We start from the raw sequence: 13,401 nt of genomic DNA, 5'->3' as shown, positions 1-13,401 counted from the left end.
CAGCTAGCTGTCCATCCGTTGGAGTTTAGGCGAGTAGCTCTGGAACTCAGTCGGGCCATCTGAAAAATGGGGATGCTCACCGCTGCTCTACTTATCTTCCCAGCTTGTGAGCAGGCGCCACGGGAAATGGATGCACGCGCGCTCAGCACCCCGAGAAAAGCCACCCAGCCCCACCACTGTGTTGAACAACTCCCACGTCACCGGTGCGAGCTGTGGAGCATGACAAGATCCCCACCCACTTTTTGCGCTGCTACAGGGTAGAAAGCCAAGCGCTGACGCCTGGACGCGCTTTTACTCTTCTCTTCCCAGGCAATTAGGGCGGAGGAAACAGCCACGGCCGTCTCCAAGGAACCGCCGCTCCCCTGGCGCCCCCAAAGCTGCCTGCAAGCCTCGCGTCCCCTCTGGGTGCCTCCCCGGTCGAAGATCGGGGCGGGTGATCCCGGGAGGGCCCGGCGCGCTCTCCAGGTGCGATCAATGCTCCCGGCGGGCTTCCGGGCGCGGGCGGTGCGCGCAGCCTCTCCAAAGCCGCGGCGCCGCCCGCTCGCCGCCGCCTCGGTGTTGACATAATTAGACCAAATCTTGAGAGCAAAATAAATGTTCTGTTCGCCTTACAGCCAAACAGATGTTTACAATTCAAATGAAAGAAATACAAACGGCAGGGATTTTTTTCCTCCCCTTCTTCATCTCCAGTGATCGCTCTTTTTTTTTTTCCCCCTGACACATTAAAAATGTGTAAGCGATTACGAGAGTTTCCTGCCCCGGTTTGTTCCGCGGGTGCGTTTCTTCGAGGTACGCGTTTAAACTGGGTGGGGCAGGATCCTTCCGCACCGCTTGCCCTGTAGCCTCTTGCCCTTCCCAGGCCCAATTCCCCCCGGTAATCTCCTCCCCTGCGCCAAGGCCGCAGATACTAATTGTCACCAAGTAACAAAGGGGTAGGGGCTCAATTGTAACCAAATAGGCCGCAGATGATATTTAGCAGCGACTTGCGCTGTTGGGGGCGGTTATGGCAGGTGTAACTGGATTTCCAGGTCTGAAAGCACTCCTCCAGGTGCACATTCCGGGCAGAACAAAAGAAAGGGAGGTCTGCGAGTGGACACCTACTAGTTACATGTGGCGGTGCATGTGTGATAGCGTGTGTGTGTGTGTGTGTGTGTGTGTGTGTGTGGAAGGGGGGGATTAACCCGTTTCCCAATGCAAAGAGTGCTTTTGGCTTCGGGTGATTTTCAAAGCAATAAGGAAATTGGAGAGAAGGCAGCCCCCCCCCCCCCCCACCAACCCCGCAAAATGGATTTCGAACAAACCATGCTTCTAGGTCAGTTGGTATATGAACATTAGACTTCAGATAAAAGTGATTAAATCCTGAACCTGTATTTGGGGCCTAACAAGGTAGGCGAGGCTCCAGGTGTATTTCTGGCTTTATTTTCACAATAAATAAGCCACAGAGATGAGTTTGGGGTATTCAAGTAAAGAGAGATTCTAGAGGCACAAGTCTCCCTACTGTCTTCCAATCTTACTCGCTCCAGGAACTGCTGAACGACCCAAAGGCTCTAACTAACTCTCTCCAAAGCTCAGGGGCCTGGAGAAACCCGAAGACGCGGAGGAAAGCGCCTCCTCCTGCGCAAGAAGCCCGTGGGCGGCGGTGAGGGCTGCAGAGGGGAATCGCGGTCAGATCCATCCACCCCGGTATTGGCAGACTGGACGGTGGATGCTAAGCTCCGTTTCGCCGAAGCTTTTTTTTTTTTTTTTTAAATTAAATCGGATCTGACAATGCTCATACCGCAGCGTAGATGGCTCCGCCCGGCGTGCCAGTCACCTCTAAGCGATCTGACAAACTCCAGCTCTCTTAAAACGTGCAGGGTTCAGATCATATTAATTCCCCCAAAAATGTTTTGATTCAAAGTAGTTTGTATTTTGTGTAGCCACGGGCAATCCGGAAAGCGCTCCAGCCCGCGCAGGCCGGGCGCGCTCCGCTCCCGCTCCCTCTCCGCGCGGCCCAGAGGCTACCGCGGTATTTAAGCTTCTGAAATTAGCCTGGGGCTGCAAGGCGGAGTGATCACAAAGCGAAACAAGGGCGCTGCCCCTCTGCACTTTTTTCATTTTTTTTCTTTCTTTCTTCCTTTTATTTTTTTTTCTTTTTTGAGTTTGCCACCCGGATTTCACCAAAAAAAAAAAGAAAAAAAAAAAAAGACCAGGGCCAAAATGTCACTTTCCACCCAAATATGGAAAAACTGGGTTTTCTCATTTCACCTCCATCCTCTTCTGGAGGCCGCAGCTCCCTGCCCAACGGGGCCCCTACCCCTGCGACTCCAACCTGGACCTACTCATTACTAGCTCCATCATCCTCATCGTCGCCGCCACTCACTGTTCTCCTGCTATTAAATTCTCAGAGCGAGAAATGAAAGGGGCCAGCGCCTGACAAAGGGGAGGGGGCCACGCGGGAGTCTCAGAAGAGTCCTAGGGAAAAAGGAGAGTGGGTTTTCCTTCTTCTTTTTTTTTTTAATGATTAAAAACACAGACGACTCCTGTAAATAGAAGCCTCCTCTCTTCAAGAGATGCCTTTTGAAATCCAGTATCTGAATATTCAACGAAGGCAAAGCTCCACTCTGTACGTACAACATTAATATGATCTCTGCAGAATTTGCTACTCAGAAATATTAACATATCAAAGCCGACGCCGGAGGCGAGAGAAGCTATCGATACCCGAGCACTGGGTAGAGTAAAGATTATTGGTTCTGATGGTTCGAGTGGCGGAGCTGCGGGCAAAATCGCGCACACCATTAACCGGGAGTGAGCGCGGGGAGCTGCACCTCAGAGGCGGTGGCAAATATTTTATCTGGGTGGTAATTACCTCGCTGCTGCCCCCTCTTCGCCGCTTCCTTTGGCCATGGGGCCCTCATTATAGGCGAAGACAACGTAACTGCCGCTTACCAAAGTGAGTCAGGGAAATGGTATTTTGATCTTTACATAGAGAAGTGGCCAAATTTTAAAAACTAGAACTCCCCCCGCCCTCTCCATGCCCCGCGCGCGCGCGAGCACACACACGCACACACACACACACACACACACCACTGCAAACCAGGACAGCCTCTCCCTGGGGAACTCATGTTGGGCATTTAGGGATCTTTCTTTTTTTAGGGGTCTTTGGAAGTGAAATCCATTTTGGGGGGGCTCCCACAATAAATTCTAGAAATTATTAGAAATGTAAGTTTATCCGAGGGCTTAGCAGGAGAAGGAAAAGAGTGAAAAGTTGTGCTTTTCAAGAAATTATGTTTCATGTGGAGGGTGACCTGTAAAGCATGAGTCAGAAGAGAAACAGACATTCCCATTTAAGCTATGGCACAATATGGCGATATGGCAGAGAGCCTGAGTACATGTCCTCCCGATTTTTGAAGAACAAAGATGACTGGAGCTATTGATATTAGGAATCCTGCGCACTATCATGACAATAGAGATAAGAGGCTTCCTTAGCTTTTTTTCAAAAATCTGCAGTCCTGAGATGAGGGGCTGGGCATGCTCTGGCAGGATGTACACCACCTTTCAATACAAGACTTCCTTGATTTCCTTGCTACCCATTTGTAAATTGTCTTGAACATTGATCGGTTCAGGGTAAACAGCGCACCCTGGCCTCCTGGGCTCTACCAAGTGAATGGCCTATCTCTAAGACACAAAGAACAGGAATAAACTCGGCAGTTAAATTCTGAATTCCTTCGCAGGGTGGGGGAAGTCGGGGATTTACTCAAGCCATACAGACAAAAACCCCAAGTTACCTTCCCTTTCTCTTTGGAGCCACGCTGTTCTAAAAACATCAACATTTGGTTTAAAATAGCAGATTCGGTGCTGATATTTTAGATAAAGCGAGTTGGCACCGAATCCTAGAACAATAAAACATCACCTAAGGAAGACTATTTCTGCGGCTCTGATAGGACAGGACTGCGGCTCCGTCTGAGCTTGTAGTTACCCAAGAGCGCTCGCCTTTTTGGGGTGGATGGTCTGGGGGGGGTCCCCTAAGGCTCTCTCCGAAAATTCAACTGATTGCACAGCCACCTCTCATCCAGCTCCCACCTTCGCCCTCGAATAACTCTCACCCTCTGTCAGGTATTGTACGATCTGACGCAATTTCCAAGCAACTGAGAGGGTGACCGAGCGCGGAGGTGAACTCAAAACCCGCAGAAGCGCAAGCTGTGCTCTGGGCGGAGCCGGCTCCGGCGTAATTAGTGGCGCTGTCCTTCAGCACCACCGACGTCTCCGTGCGTCCCGAGTGCTCGGCCTCACCTTTAGTGTGACCGCCCCTACAGACCCCAACCAGCACCTCTCATCGGGCCCCTCTTTCACTCCGTATTTTTAATCCCTCCCCCCAACAGAATGTATATTTTATTTCCATTTTCACTAGTCTTAGGCCTAGCCTATTTCCTGTCATGTCAATATGATTGAGTATTGGCCTGGCTGACAAGCTTAATATTGCTCATTAAAAAATAAAAATATTTGTGGAGCAACACTAGTAATTTAAAAAAAAAATAGTTCTCAAATACCCATGGGGTGAAACAATATAATTAAATAGCTATTTTGCATTTAACGGAAGTTTCAAGTATCCACTATGACAATAGTCAAGTTCCAAAAGGAAAGACTCTTTGTTTTATTTCACCCTCAATTTAAATGGAATTTTACACTGGACATGGGGCTGCAAAACCTGCCATTTAAACATGAAAGAACCCACTGCTGTCTATTTATGCGTTTCTTTTTTTTTGGAATCTCTAAATGAGCTTTAAAAGAGATGGAGAGGGACTGAAGGACATTTATTTGGTGCCATCAAAAGTGACTCAGTCTTTAGTGGTTCAGTTACTAAAGACAACTGCAGCCCTGGAGCTGGAATTAGTCCTGGTGAATAGGCCACATCTTATTAATTCATATGAAGTTGGGATAACAGCTGGTCCCCCTTGCCTTGTGTGCTCCTCGGGTTACTCAGCTTGCTAGGAAAATAAGCTTCAGAGGCTCTGGATACAGTTAAGTGGGAAGCCAGCAAAATCTGCACTGCCTTGAGGCCCTTAAAATGTCATAGTTCAAAACTTTTTGTCAAAATGGAACATCTGAGGTGCAGCCCCATTCAGTGTCTGAGCCCAAATCAACAGCTTTCTACTCTTGCCCCCACCCCCCACCTTCCAATTCCATGGGTAACTCTGGATTCAGATGTTTTCTTCAACAGATGGGAACAAGAAAGCTTTATCCTGTGCAGTTAACACCACCTCCTCCTCCCACCCTCCCTTAAAGAAAGAAATGTTCGGGACACTTAGAAAAATAAGGGCAGCTACAATATTGGTGCTTCATTAGCCTTCCCTCCAGCCTCCACGAATCTAGCCTTTCACAGAATCCTTCAAAGCCTCAAGCTAACACCATCAGCTCAAATACCCAGGCTGTGGCTGGCACATTTAAGACGAAAAAAGACCAGAAATTCTGCTCCAGGATGTGGTGATGGGGGAAGGAGGTGTGAGGATTTTTTTTTTTTTTTTTTGTCTTGAACTTTGATTCTGTCACTGTTCTGTGAGAAACAGCCAATCTCTTCAATCACAGGTCTTTCGGGCACAGGCTAAGTTCAGGCCTTGGTGGGGGAAAGGAGCCTTTTTAATGTGGGTAATCCTGTGTGGGACAAGAGTAATTGTTTTCTCAATCATCAGACAAGGGATCTGATGTTTAAAAGCACCACCAGATCTTCAAAACAAAGTCATAGATGAAAAAAGAATGTTTAGTTTTAACATGTCATTGCTTACCTCGTCTTATCACTCCACCTTGGCCATTGAGCACAAGCCCACACTGGGCTTCCACGGAGCCCTTAATAAAAGGAAAATAAAGGAAATCACTCAAATAGATAAGAATAGGCATGACCACATGGGTTAAGTCTTTCAATCTATCCCATCCCTGAACCTCGTATGCACATAACCCCATAGTAGACATTTAACGCAACCATTGAGCTAGAGCAAGTTTGGTAGCATGCTTGATTTTAAGGGGGAAAACATTGCCAGAAAACCACAATCTAAAAGTTATATAAATCTTAAGGTGCACTTTACAGTACCATGAAATATACACTTCAAAGAGCCCAAGTGCTTTTCATCTTGACATAAGAGAATGAGAAACTCTTTGAGTCCCCATCAAGGAACATAGCATATATAGTCTCCATGGCAGATTCTGCACAAGGCAAATTACACCAAAGGTGCCAACTTTGGCACTGTGGGTTTCTTGGGAGCTCAGAAGAGCCATTTCAGGTGGAAGATTCAAGTTATCTCATGAAGATTCTGCTTTAGCCCAGTTGGAGGAGCATGCTATAATGCTACCCACAATGGGCCTTATAGAGGAAACACCTTCAGGTTCACTCACTGTAGATCCTCAGGAGCCTAATGGATTGAAGGATCATTTGGACTGGGAAGGAGGTAAGGGTTTGCTGATTTTTGATTAAGAAAAATAAAAATTTCTCTCTCTGTGTCTTTTCCCCCCCTCTGAGTCCAAATGTGTTAAAGGCTCATTTTCCTTTACAAACAAACGAGGTATTGGACATGAAAGAGGCCTTGAAGGGTGTTAACCTACCCAACAGCCCGTGAAGAGTTAAGTAAATGCGGAGAGAGTCGGTGCATAATAAAAACCCATTTTACAAAACAACCTTTACAGCCCTGGCTCCCTCTCGCTTCCCCATTTTCACCATATTGAGGCTGGCCTGTAAGAGACCCCTTTTCAACCCGCTCACGAGCTCTTTCTTACTTGAACCGTTCTGCCTTAAAGTGATTATCAAATCAATATGAAAAAAAAACAACTTGGAAACTGAGCATAAATTAAAGCGGTGATGGGAAAAGGTGTGACAGTTTCCTTTGTTGGCCATAGCAAATCTTTTTAGGGGACTCAAAGATGGAACTGAAGCCACAAGACTGTTTGCATCTGTCAGGCAGACTTAGACTGCCCTCCAAACCATTGGACTTTCACTTAAAATTCTGTGCAGGGAAAAGTATATTTACATTTGTTGCATTTAAAATGAGGCATATGCTGATGAATGTTTTAAAAAGAAAGAAATAAAAAGAGAGAGACGGGTTTCTCCCACACATCCCCTCCCCATTTCTCATTTTAAAAGTAGCCATGACTTTTTTCTTTCTTTTTCATTCTGCTAAGCCCAGGAGGAGTGGGAGAAAATAATTTGTCAGATTTACAACTTGTTCCTTACGTACACAGAAATAAAATGATATATATGTATGTCTATAGACACAGACACATAAATAGATCATATGCCATACTCTTCAATTTCTTCTAGGACCTTGGAGTGTTTTTCTCAGTGTGAATATTCCCTCAGTATGAGTAATTAATGGGGAAAATAAGGTTAAAATTAAAAAAAGAAAAACAACCCACATAGGCTGCAAAAAACACGGGTTCAAAATATCTGAAATGAAGAAGATAAAAGGCCGTGAAGCTCCCCGAGAGAGTGAACCCTTTCCCTCTGTTCTCTGGCGCACCGTTAAGATGTTTATTTTCTTAGAAGAAACGAATCTTGGACGCTTCACTTAACAAACTTTTTCCCCTCATAAGTAAAACGTTGTTTGGTCGGATGACATTGCATAAATGACCAGTTGAATGGCACTAAGTCGAAAATTGGATAAACTACGGTGTTCTTTTGCACCGGGATTCGCTCTTTGTCTGGTGCTTGCAAATGTTCTAATCCCCTCTTTTGAAAAATGCCCGGCTTTGTGCCTAGCAAAGGAAAAAAATTTGTACAGATACAAAAAAATCAGCAGCAGACGTGGCTATTAAAAAGAGTAAATAGGTTTTAGTTGAGCAAAGCATTGAATGGCAGATTTTTCCCCTCTTGAGACATAAGGGGGTCCTTGTGAAAAATGTAAAAATGCCCTGAGCGTATAAAATTATTTCGTGAATATAAATGTAGAAAGTCAAGGTTTATGGGGCCAAACCTTTTTTCTCGTGTGCCGATCTTGCTGCTACGGCCCTTTGTTGGGACTGTAAGGGCTTTCACTTTAATTTTAAAATGATCCCTCGCTTGGAGGTAAATGAGGGGGAAAGATTTTCTGTGCGCAACAAGGGTTCTCTGGCGTCTCCAACTTGTGCTCCTCAAGTATCTCGCCTTTCATTGTGGCGACTGTGGAGAAGGTGGCCAGCTCCGTGCTGACTGGAAAAGTAGGGGCTCCCAGGTGGAACTAGCTGCACTTTCAGGCAAAATACCCTGCAAACTCATGTCTTCTGGGTTCTTTTTTGAACATTTGTGGGCTTATTTGTTTGAAATGAGGCTGTGACAATATGCTTGCATAATTATAAATTCTATTGTTGCAAAGAATATGCAAAAATGCATTAAGAAATAAAGTAGGAGAGAGATGTCTAATTGAGTGGTGGCCTCCACAGTATCTAAATTCCTCCCTCCCTCCCTCCCTCCCTCCCTCCCTCCCTCCCTCCCTCCCTCCCTTCCTTCCCTCCCTCCCTCCCTCCCTCCCTCCCTCCCTCCCTCCCTCCCTCCCTCCCTCCCTCCCTCCCTCCCTCCCTTCCTTCCTTCCTTCCTTCCTTCCTTCCTTCCTTCCTTCCTTCCTTCCTTCCTTCCTTCCTTCCTTCCCTCCCCTTTCTTTCTCTCTCCTTTTTGTTTTCCCTCTCTCTCTCTCTTACTTTCTGCATCTCCTTTTTCTTAAGGAGTTGAATCTTACATAAAAGTTAACGGATTAGAGGAAAAATAAAGTTGTGAGTCAACTGGGTGGCGGGACTGGGCGGTCCTCCCACCCTGTGCCTTCTGCAGATTCTTTCATTGGGTACATTTCTGAGGTTTTCACTTGGGATTCTTTGCTCTCCACATCCATCTAGTATCTTTGATGAAACTTCTGCTGGAGCTCAGGGTCTCAACAATGTCCCCAGAACGAGGCAGCTCCCCCCAATTGTAAGCCCCCCCCCCCACAGCTTAGTCTGGGACAAACGCCTGAGACACGAGGGTAGACCCAGCAGAACGCCGGGTCTGAGGGTGCGATTGGTCACCCACTTCTCCAGTCTTAACTCTAAGTCCAGTGGTCTCAACTCCAGCCTCCTAGAGCTCCCCCTCCCCATCTCCTAGGGGGACAGAAACGTGGATTCACAAAAGGCTTCCGTGCAGATCCACGGAAAGTGGGGGCCCCCAGCTAGCCCGACTCCCGAGCGTCCAGGGGAAATGCCTTGATCCAATGAGAGGGACCGAATGGCACGCGCCTCCTCTAATTGTTTTGATAACTTTCCATAAGTGGGGTGTGTGTGCGTGTGCGTGTGTGTGTGTGTGTGAGAGAGAGAGAGAGAGAGAGAGAGAGAGAGAGAGAGAGGGAGAGAGAGGGAGAGGGAGAGGGAGAGAGGGAGAGAGCTGGAGCGCCGGCTCGCAGGCAGCGCAGCGCAGCGCCGCGCCGCGCGGGCGGGGGAGGGCGCGGAGGGGAGGGCCGGAGGAATTCTCCGCGCGCTTATTTACCTGCAAGTCGTCGGCTCCCGCGGCGGCCAGCCCCAGGCTGGGCCCTGGCAGGAGTCTTTGATCTGGGTGCACTCCGTACTGGGAGCCATGACTCATGAGGGACAGGTCGTGGCGGCGGTAGGCATCGAGGCAGCCCAGCTCCCGCCTCTGCTCGTCCAGGCAGGACGACTTGAGCGCCCGCGCATTGTGCAGGTTAATAAAGTCGGTGGGCTCCCCGTGGTGGATCTGCTGGTAGTACTGCTGCGAGTGGTGCAGCGAGTTCAGAGAGTAGGCGTCGGGGGTGACGGCCGGGTGGCTGTGCTGAAACTCGTAGTGGAAGGACTGGTGGTGGAGCGGGGTGTACTGGTGGTTAGTGGAGAAGTAGGGGGACGCGAACTCGGTGCCGGTGGTGGAGTAAGTTAAAGGAGAGGAGGAAGAATAGGCGACGGTGGAATTGGCTACGGACTCCAGACAGCCCAGCTGCATCAAACGGTAGCTGTTTGATCCGTCGTGACGTATCTGGAAGGAAGAGGGGGAAAAGGGAGAGCAGAAAAACTTGAGGTTTGTCATTTTGCAACCGAGGCGCGGCTCTGGCGGAGCCAGGAGCGCTCCCGGGCTCTCCAAGGAGAGCGAGCGCGCGGGGCTCCGGCCGCGCCGCAGCCCGGGTTCGGCGCCTGTGCCAGGGAGCCCGTGGAGCGGGCGGGCTGGGGGCGCCGGCCCCGTCCTCACAGTGGAGAGCGGGGGGGAAAAAAATCCCCCACCCTATATAGGTGCGGTGACAGCACACACGCACCCCACACCCCGCACACACGCGCGCGCGCGCGCACGCACACACACACACGCACACACGCGCACAGCCCCTGCCCGGCTGGCGCGGGGAGCCGGGCGCTCGGAGCCCCCAGCTTCGCCCGCCGGCCCCGGGTCCGCGCGCACCGAGCGCCGGCCGCGGCCCCGAGACCCCGCCGCCGTCCAGGCCGGAACGTTTCACCAGAGCTGTGCAAAATCATGGCCCATCTATTCACAAACATCCAGTCCGTGCCAACCGTTCGACTCGCTCATTCCCTTCACCGTTTGGGGCCGTAGCCCGAGCCCCCTTTCCGCCTTCCTTCCCGAGAGTAAGCCCATCGGAAAGGGGAGCGCGGCCCCCACCCCGCCCCGCCCCGTCCACCGACCGGCTCCCCCCAGCCGCCTCTCTGCTGCGCCTTCCGAGCACCTTCCCTCCGTACCTCTCTCTTTCTCCTCGGCACCTCCTCCCTTTCTTTATTATTAGGATTATGTTTTCCCCCTCCTGACGGCAAATGTTTCTTAACGTGGCACAGTTGCCCTTCCCGGCGACAGATGTCATCGCGAACTTTCTCCCCTCTCCTTCCTTAACTTCTCCCGAAAGCCAGATTATAATTAAACGTAGCGGTCCAATATAGATTAGGGACGGGGGAAGCTGCCACCGCGCCACCGCCGCCGCCGCCACACACACGCGCGCTCAGGAAAAAAAAAAAAAAAAGTAATAATACCTCGGCATCGTGGACTAGTCCCGGAAAGGTAGTTGACATGTTGGGTTTCTCCGAAAGCTTACGATGCAATTTCCCCCTCCAAAAAAAGAATCGGGAAAAAAAAAAAAATCCAAACTTCTTGTATTTTCCAATTTTTTTTTTTTAAGGAAAAAAAAAATGTTCTATAGATAGAGATCTAAATTGTAATGGCTTTGCCCGGATCAGATAGCTCCTTGCCTCTTACCCACTTAAAAACCTGTAGGAACAAAATTTTCCCTCTGCACAAAAGCAGCTCCCTGGAACAGATTTTGTACTTGCTGAGTATTTCTTTGGCTGATGTCGTAGGTCCCTTGGTAATATAGAAGTTTTGAAAATTAAGCATCAGCACTGAGAACTGGGAGGACAATAGGCAGAAGAGATTTATCCCAGGAGACAGGGAATAAATATTGTATCTTCGCCTAATAAGGAACTGGAGGTTCTTTCAACATTTTTACCCATTTTTTCTAACCTTTATGGTGCTTTTCTATACCGGCTGAGGTGGGGACTCCTCTCTGCCGAGAGGATTCGCACACGTTTTATTGTGAAGATAAAGATCTAGCCCCCCACGCGGGGACATTAGAGATAGAAATATATATTAATTAAACCTTTCTTTTACACGAGTAAGTGGTCATTCCTATTGGCCCCACTCCCTGGATGCTGGAAGCTGCTTTTTGCAACAAGCACCCAAATCAATTTCAGCCTGATTGGGGTGCCTGCCTTTACCCAAGTAGAAACAATACTGCTCTTTCCACATTTACATCGAATTTGGGTTCTTTCCCCTCTTTCGGAAGGCAACGCCCGGAGGCGGCTTACACTTTCGGCAGCTTTTAAGATAAATAACCGTGACGGACAGTCCCAGGTTTCCTTCCTAAGAAAACGGTGCAACTGGCATTACGTTTAAGAAAAATACAAGAGAATAAAGACGTGTGTGATGAAATTCCACAGTTAGGGGAAACGATGTCTTTCGATCCCCAGTTCAACCCGCTTTCCCCCTCTTTTGTGTTTCTCTTCCCTTTCGGAAACAGGGCTGGGTGGGGAGTGGGGGTGGACCTTTTAGCAGTGGCACCAGGTATTTGAACTCCATTACCCGCAGATAACCCTTAAATGTTTGAAAGTTATATTTTACAAAGAGAGGGCGGGAAGGAGGGAGCGCACAACTACCTCTAGCTCTTCTGTGGGTTTCTCAACTTTCAAGGAGTATCTGAGTTTTACTGCGTTCAGAATTTGGCTTCCAGCTCCAAGGGGTCTAGCTCCTGGAGCGGGGGTGTCGGTGGCTACATGCCTGCAATACTGAGGCCGTGGAAGATCCTCTCTCCAAACCTGTCTGCCTCATAAGAACTGGCTGGCCCTGCAGAGTCCTCTCGAAGATAGAAGGGGTAATTTAGTCTTAATTGCCATTTCATTTGGTTAGCTTTTAAGTATTTAAGCTGAGAAGGTGTCTTAATAATAAGCCGCAGGCAAACAGGCATGTGGCTTTTTTTTTTTTTTTTTTTTTTTAGGTCGGGGTTTGGGAGGGTTTATTAGGATCTGCTCATGCAGGCTAACTGGAGCTGTCACTCAGCACTCTTTGCTTTATATAAATGGACAAAGGCACACGACAAGAATTGAAATGCACTGTCTGGAATGGAGATCCGTGATGCTTCAGCCCTGCGCAAGGGTCAGCCAACGCTTGCTCCCCTTTTCAAGGTGCGCAGGTGCCCCCGCCCCCAACTTCTTGAAATTTCATGTTTTGGTCTAATATAGTCAGGAGACTGAGAGCCCAGGGAAGATGAAAAGGAAGAATGCCCAACTTGATCTTTAAGTGGGAGGGGAAGATGAGTGCGGTGGGCACTGAGGGGCTGAATCCCAAAATGCTTGCAGTGAAATCTTTTGTTTGCCAGGTCTGGGTGAGGCCTCTATATTCTATCCAGTGATAAAATAAATAATCCCCCATGGGATCTGGGGATCCCCCCCATGACTTTACCCCAGAAACCCCTGCCCCTGAGAAGAAACAAGCCTCCCCACAGAAGGATGCGTAGGGCCCACAGGTTATCTTGGGAATTGTCAGGCGCGCTTTTTTTTTTTTTTGGATGATGTTGGTTTCCCAGTTAGTCCAACTCAAAGGTTAAAGGATGGCCCCTTCTCAGACTAGCTGCAACCCCCTCCCCCCACTCCCTTACTGTCAGATACATCTTCATTGAAGGCAAAGGGACCTTCTTTCCTCGGCTTAGGGCCAGGAGGCAGACGCAAAATCCTCTCCCCTGGGAACAGCCAGGAGGCTCAGGACGTCGTGGCCGCCTGCTCTGCCTGCTGTCCCAGCGCGTTTGGCCCATGTGTTTGTCCGTGTCCAGGAGAAGATGCACGTGCCGTCCCGGAGCTTCTGATACTCTCCATGATGAGTTCTGGCCCAGAGCTGAGTACAGCCACAGAGTGACCTCTGGTTGCCTCATCTGAATACTTCAG

The 13,401-nt window shown here is 49.0% G+C and overlaps 1 protein-coding gene across 2 annotated transcripts in view; it reads right to left on the bottom strand.

Moving 5' to 3' along the window:
• Window positions 1-10,980, bottom strand: part of TFAP2D (transcription factor AP-2 delta) — a 54,334-nt gene extending 43,354 nt beyond the window's left edge. The window contains exons 1-3 of one of the 2 annotated variants that reach the window (XM_016212707.2): window positions 10,942-10,980; window positions 9,452-9,949; window positions 5,763-5,823 (exon numbers count right to left, since the gene is read on the bottom strand). In XM_016212707.2, coding sequence (XP_016068193.1) covers window positions 5,763-5,823; window positions 9,452-9,949; window positions 10,942-10,980 — 598 coding nt within the window. Of the gene's footprint in view, window positions 1-5,762; window positions 5,824-9,451; window positions 10,001-10,941 lie in introns of those variants that run through there. The other variant, XM_087817134.1, reaches the window with a different exon arrangement.
• Window positions 10,981-13,401: the final 2,421 nt, after the last annotated feature.

Source organism: Miniopterus natalensis, chromosome 5 (assembly GCF_054644295.1).
Source record: "Miniopterus natalensis isolate mMinNat1 chromosome 5, mMinNat1.hap1, whole genome shotgun sequence".
Classification (NCBI taxonomy): Eukaryota; Metazoa; Chordata; class Mammalia; order Chiroptera; family Miniopteridae; genus Miniopterus; species Miniopterus natalensis.
The sequence above is the reverse complement of the archived record's forward strand: the minus strand, read 5'-3'. Positions and strand labels throughout refer to the sequence as shown.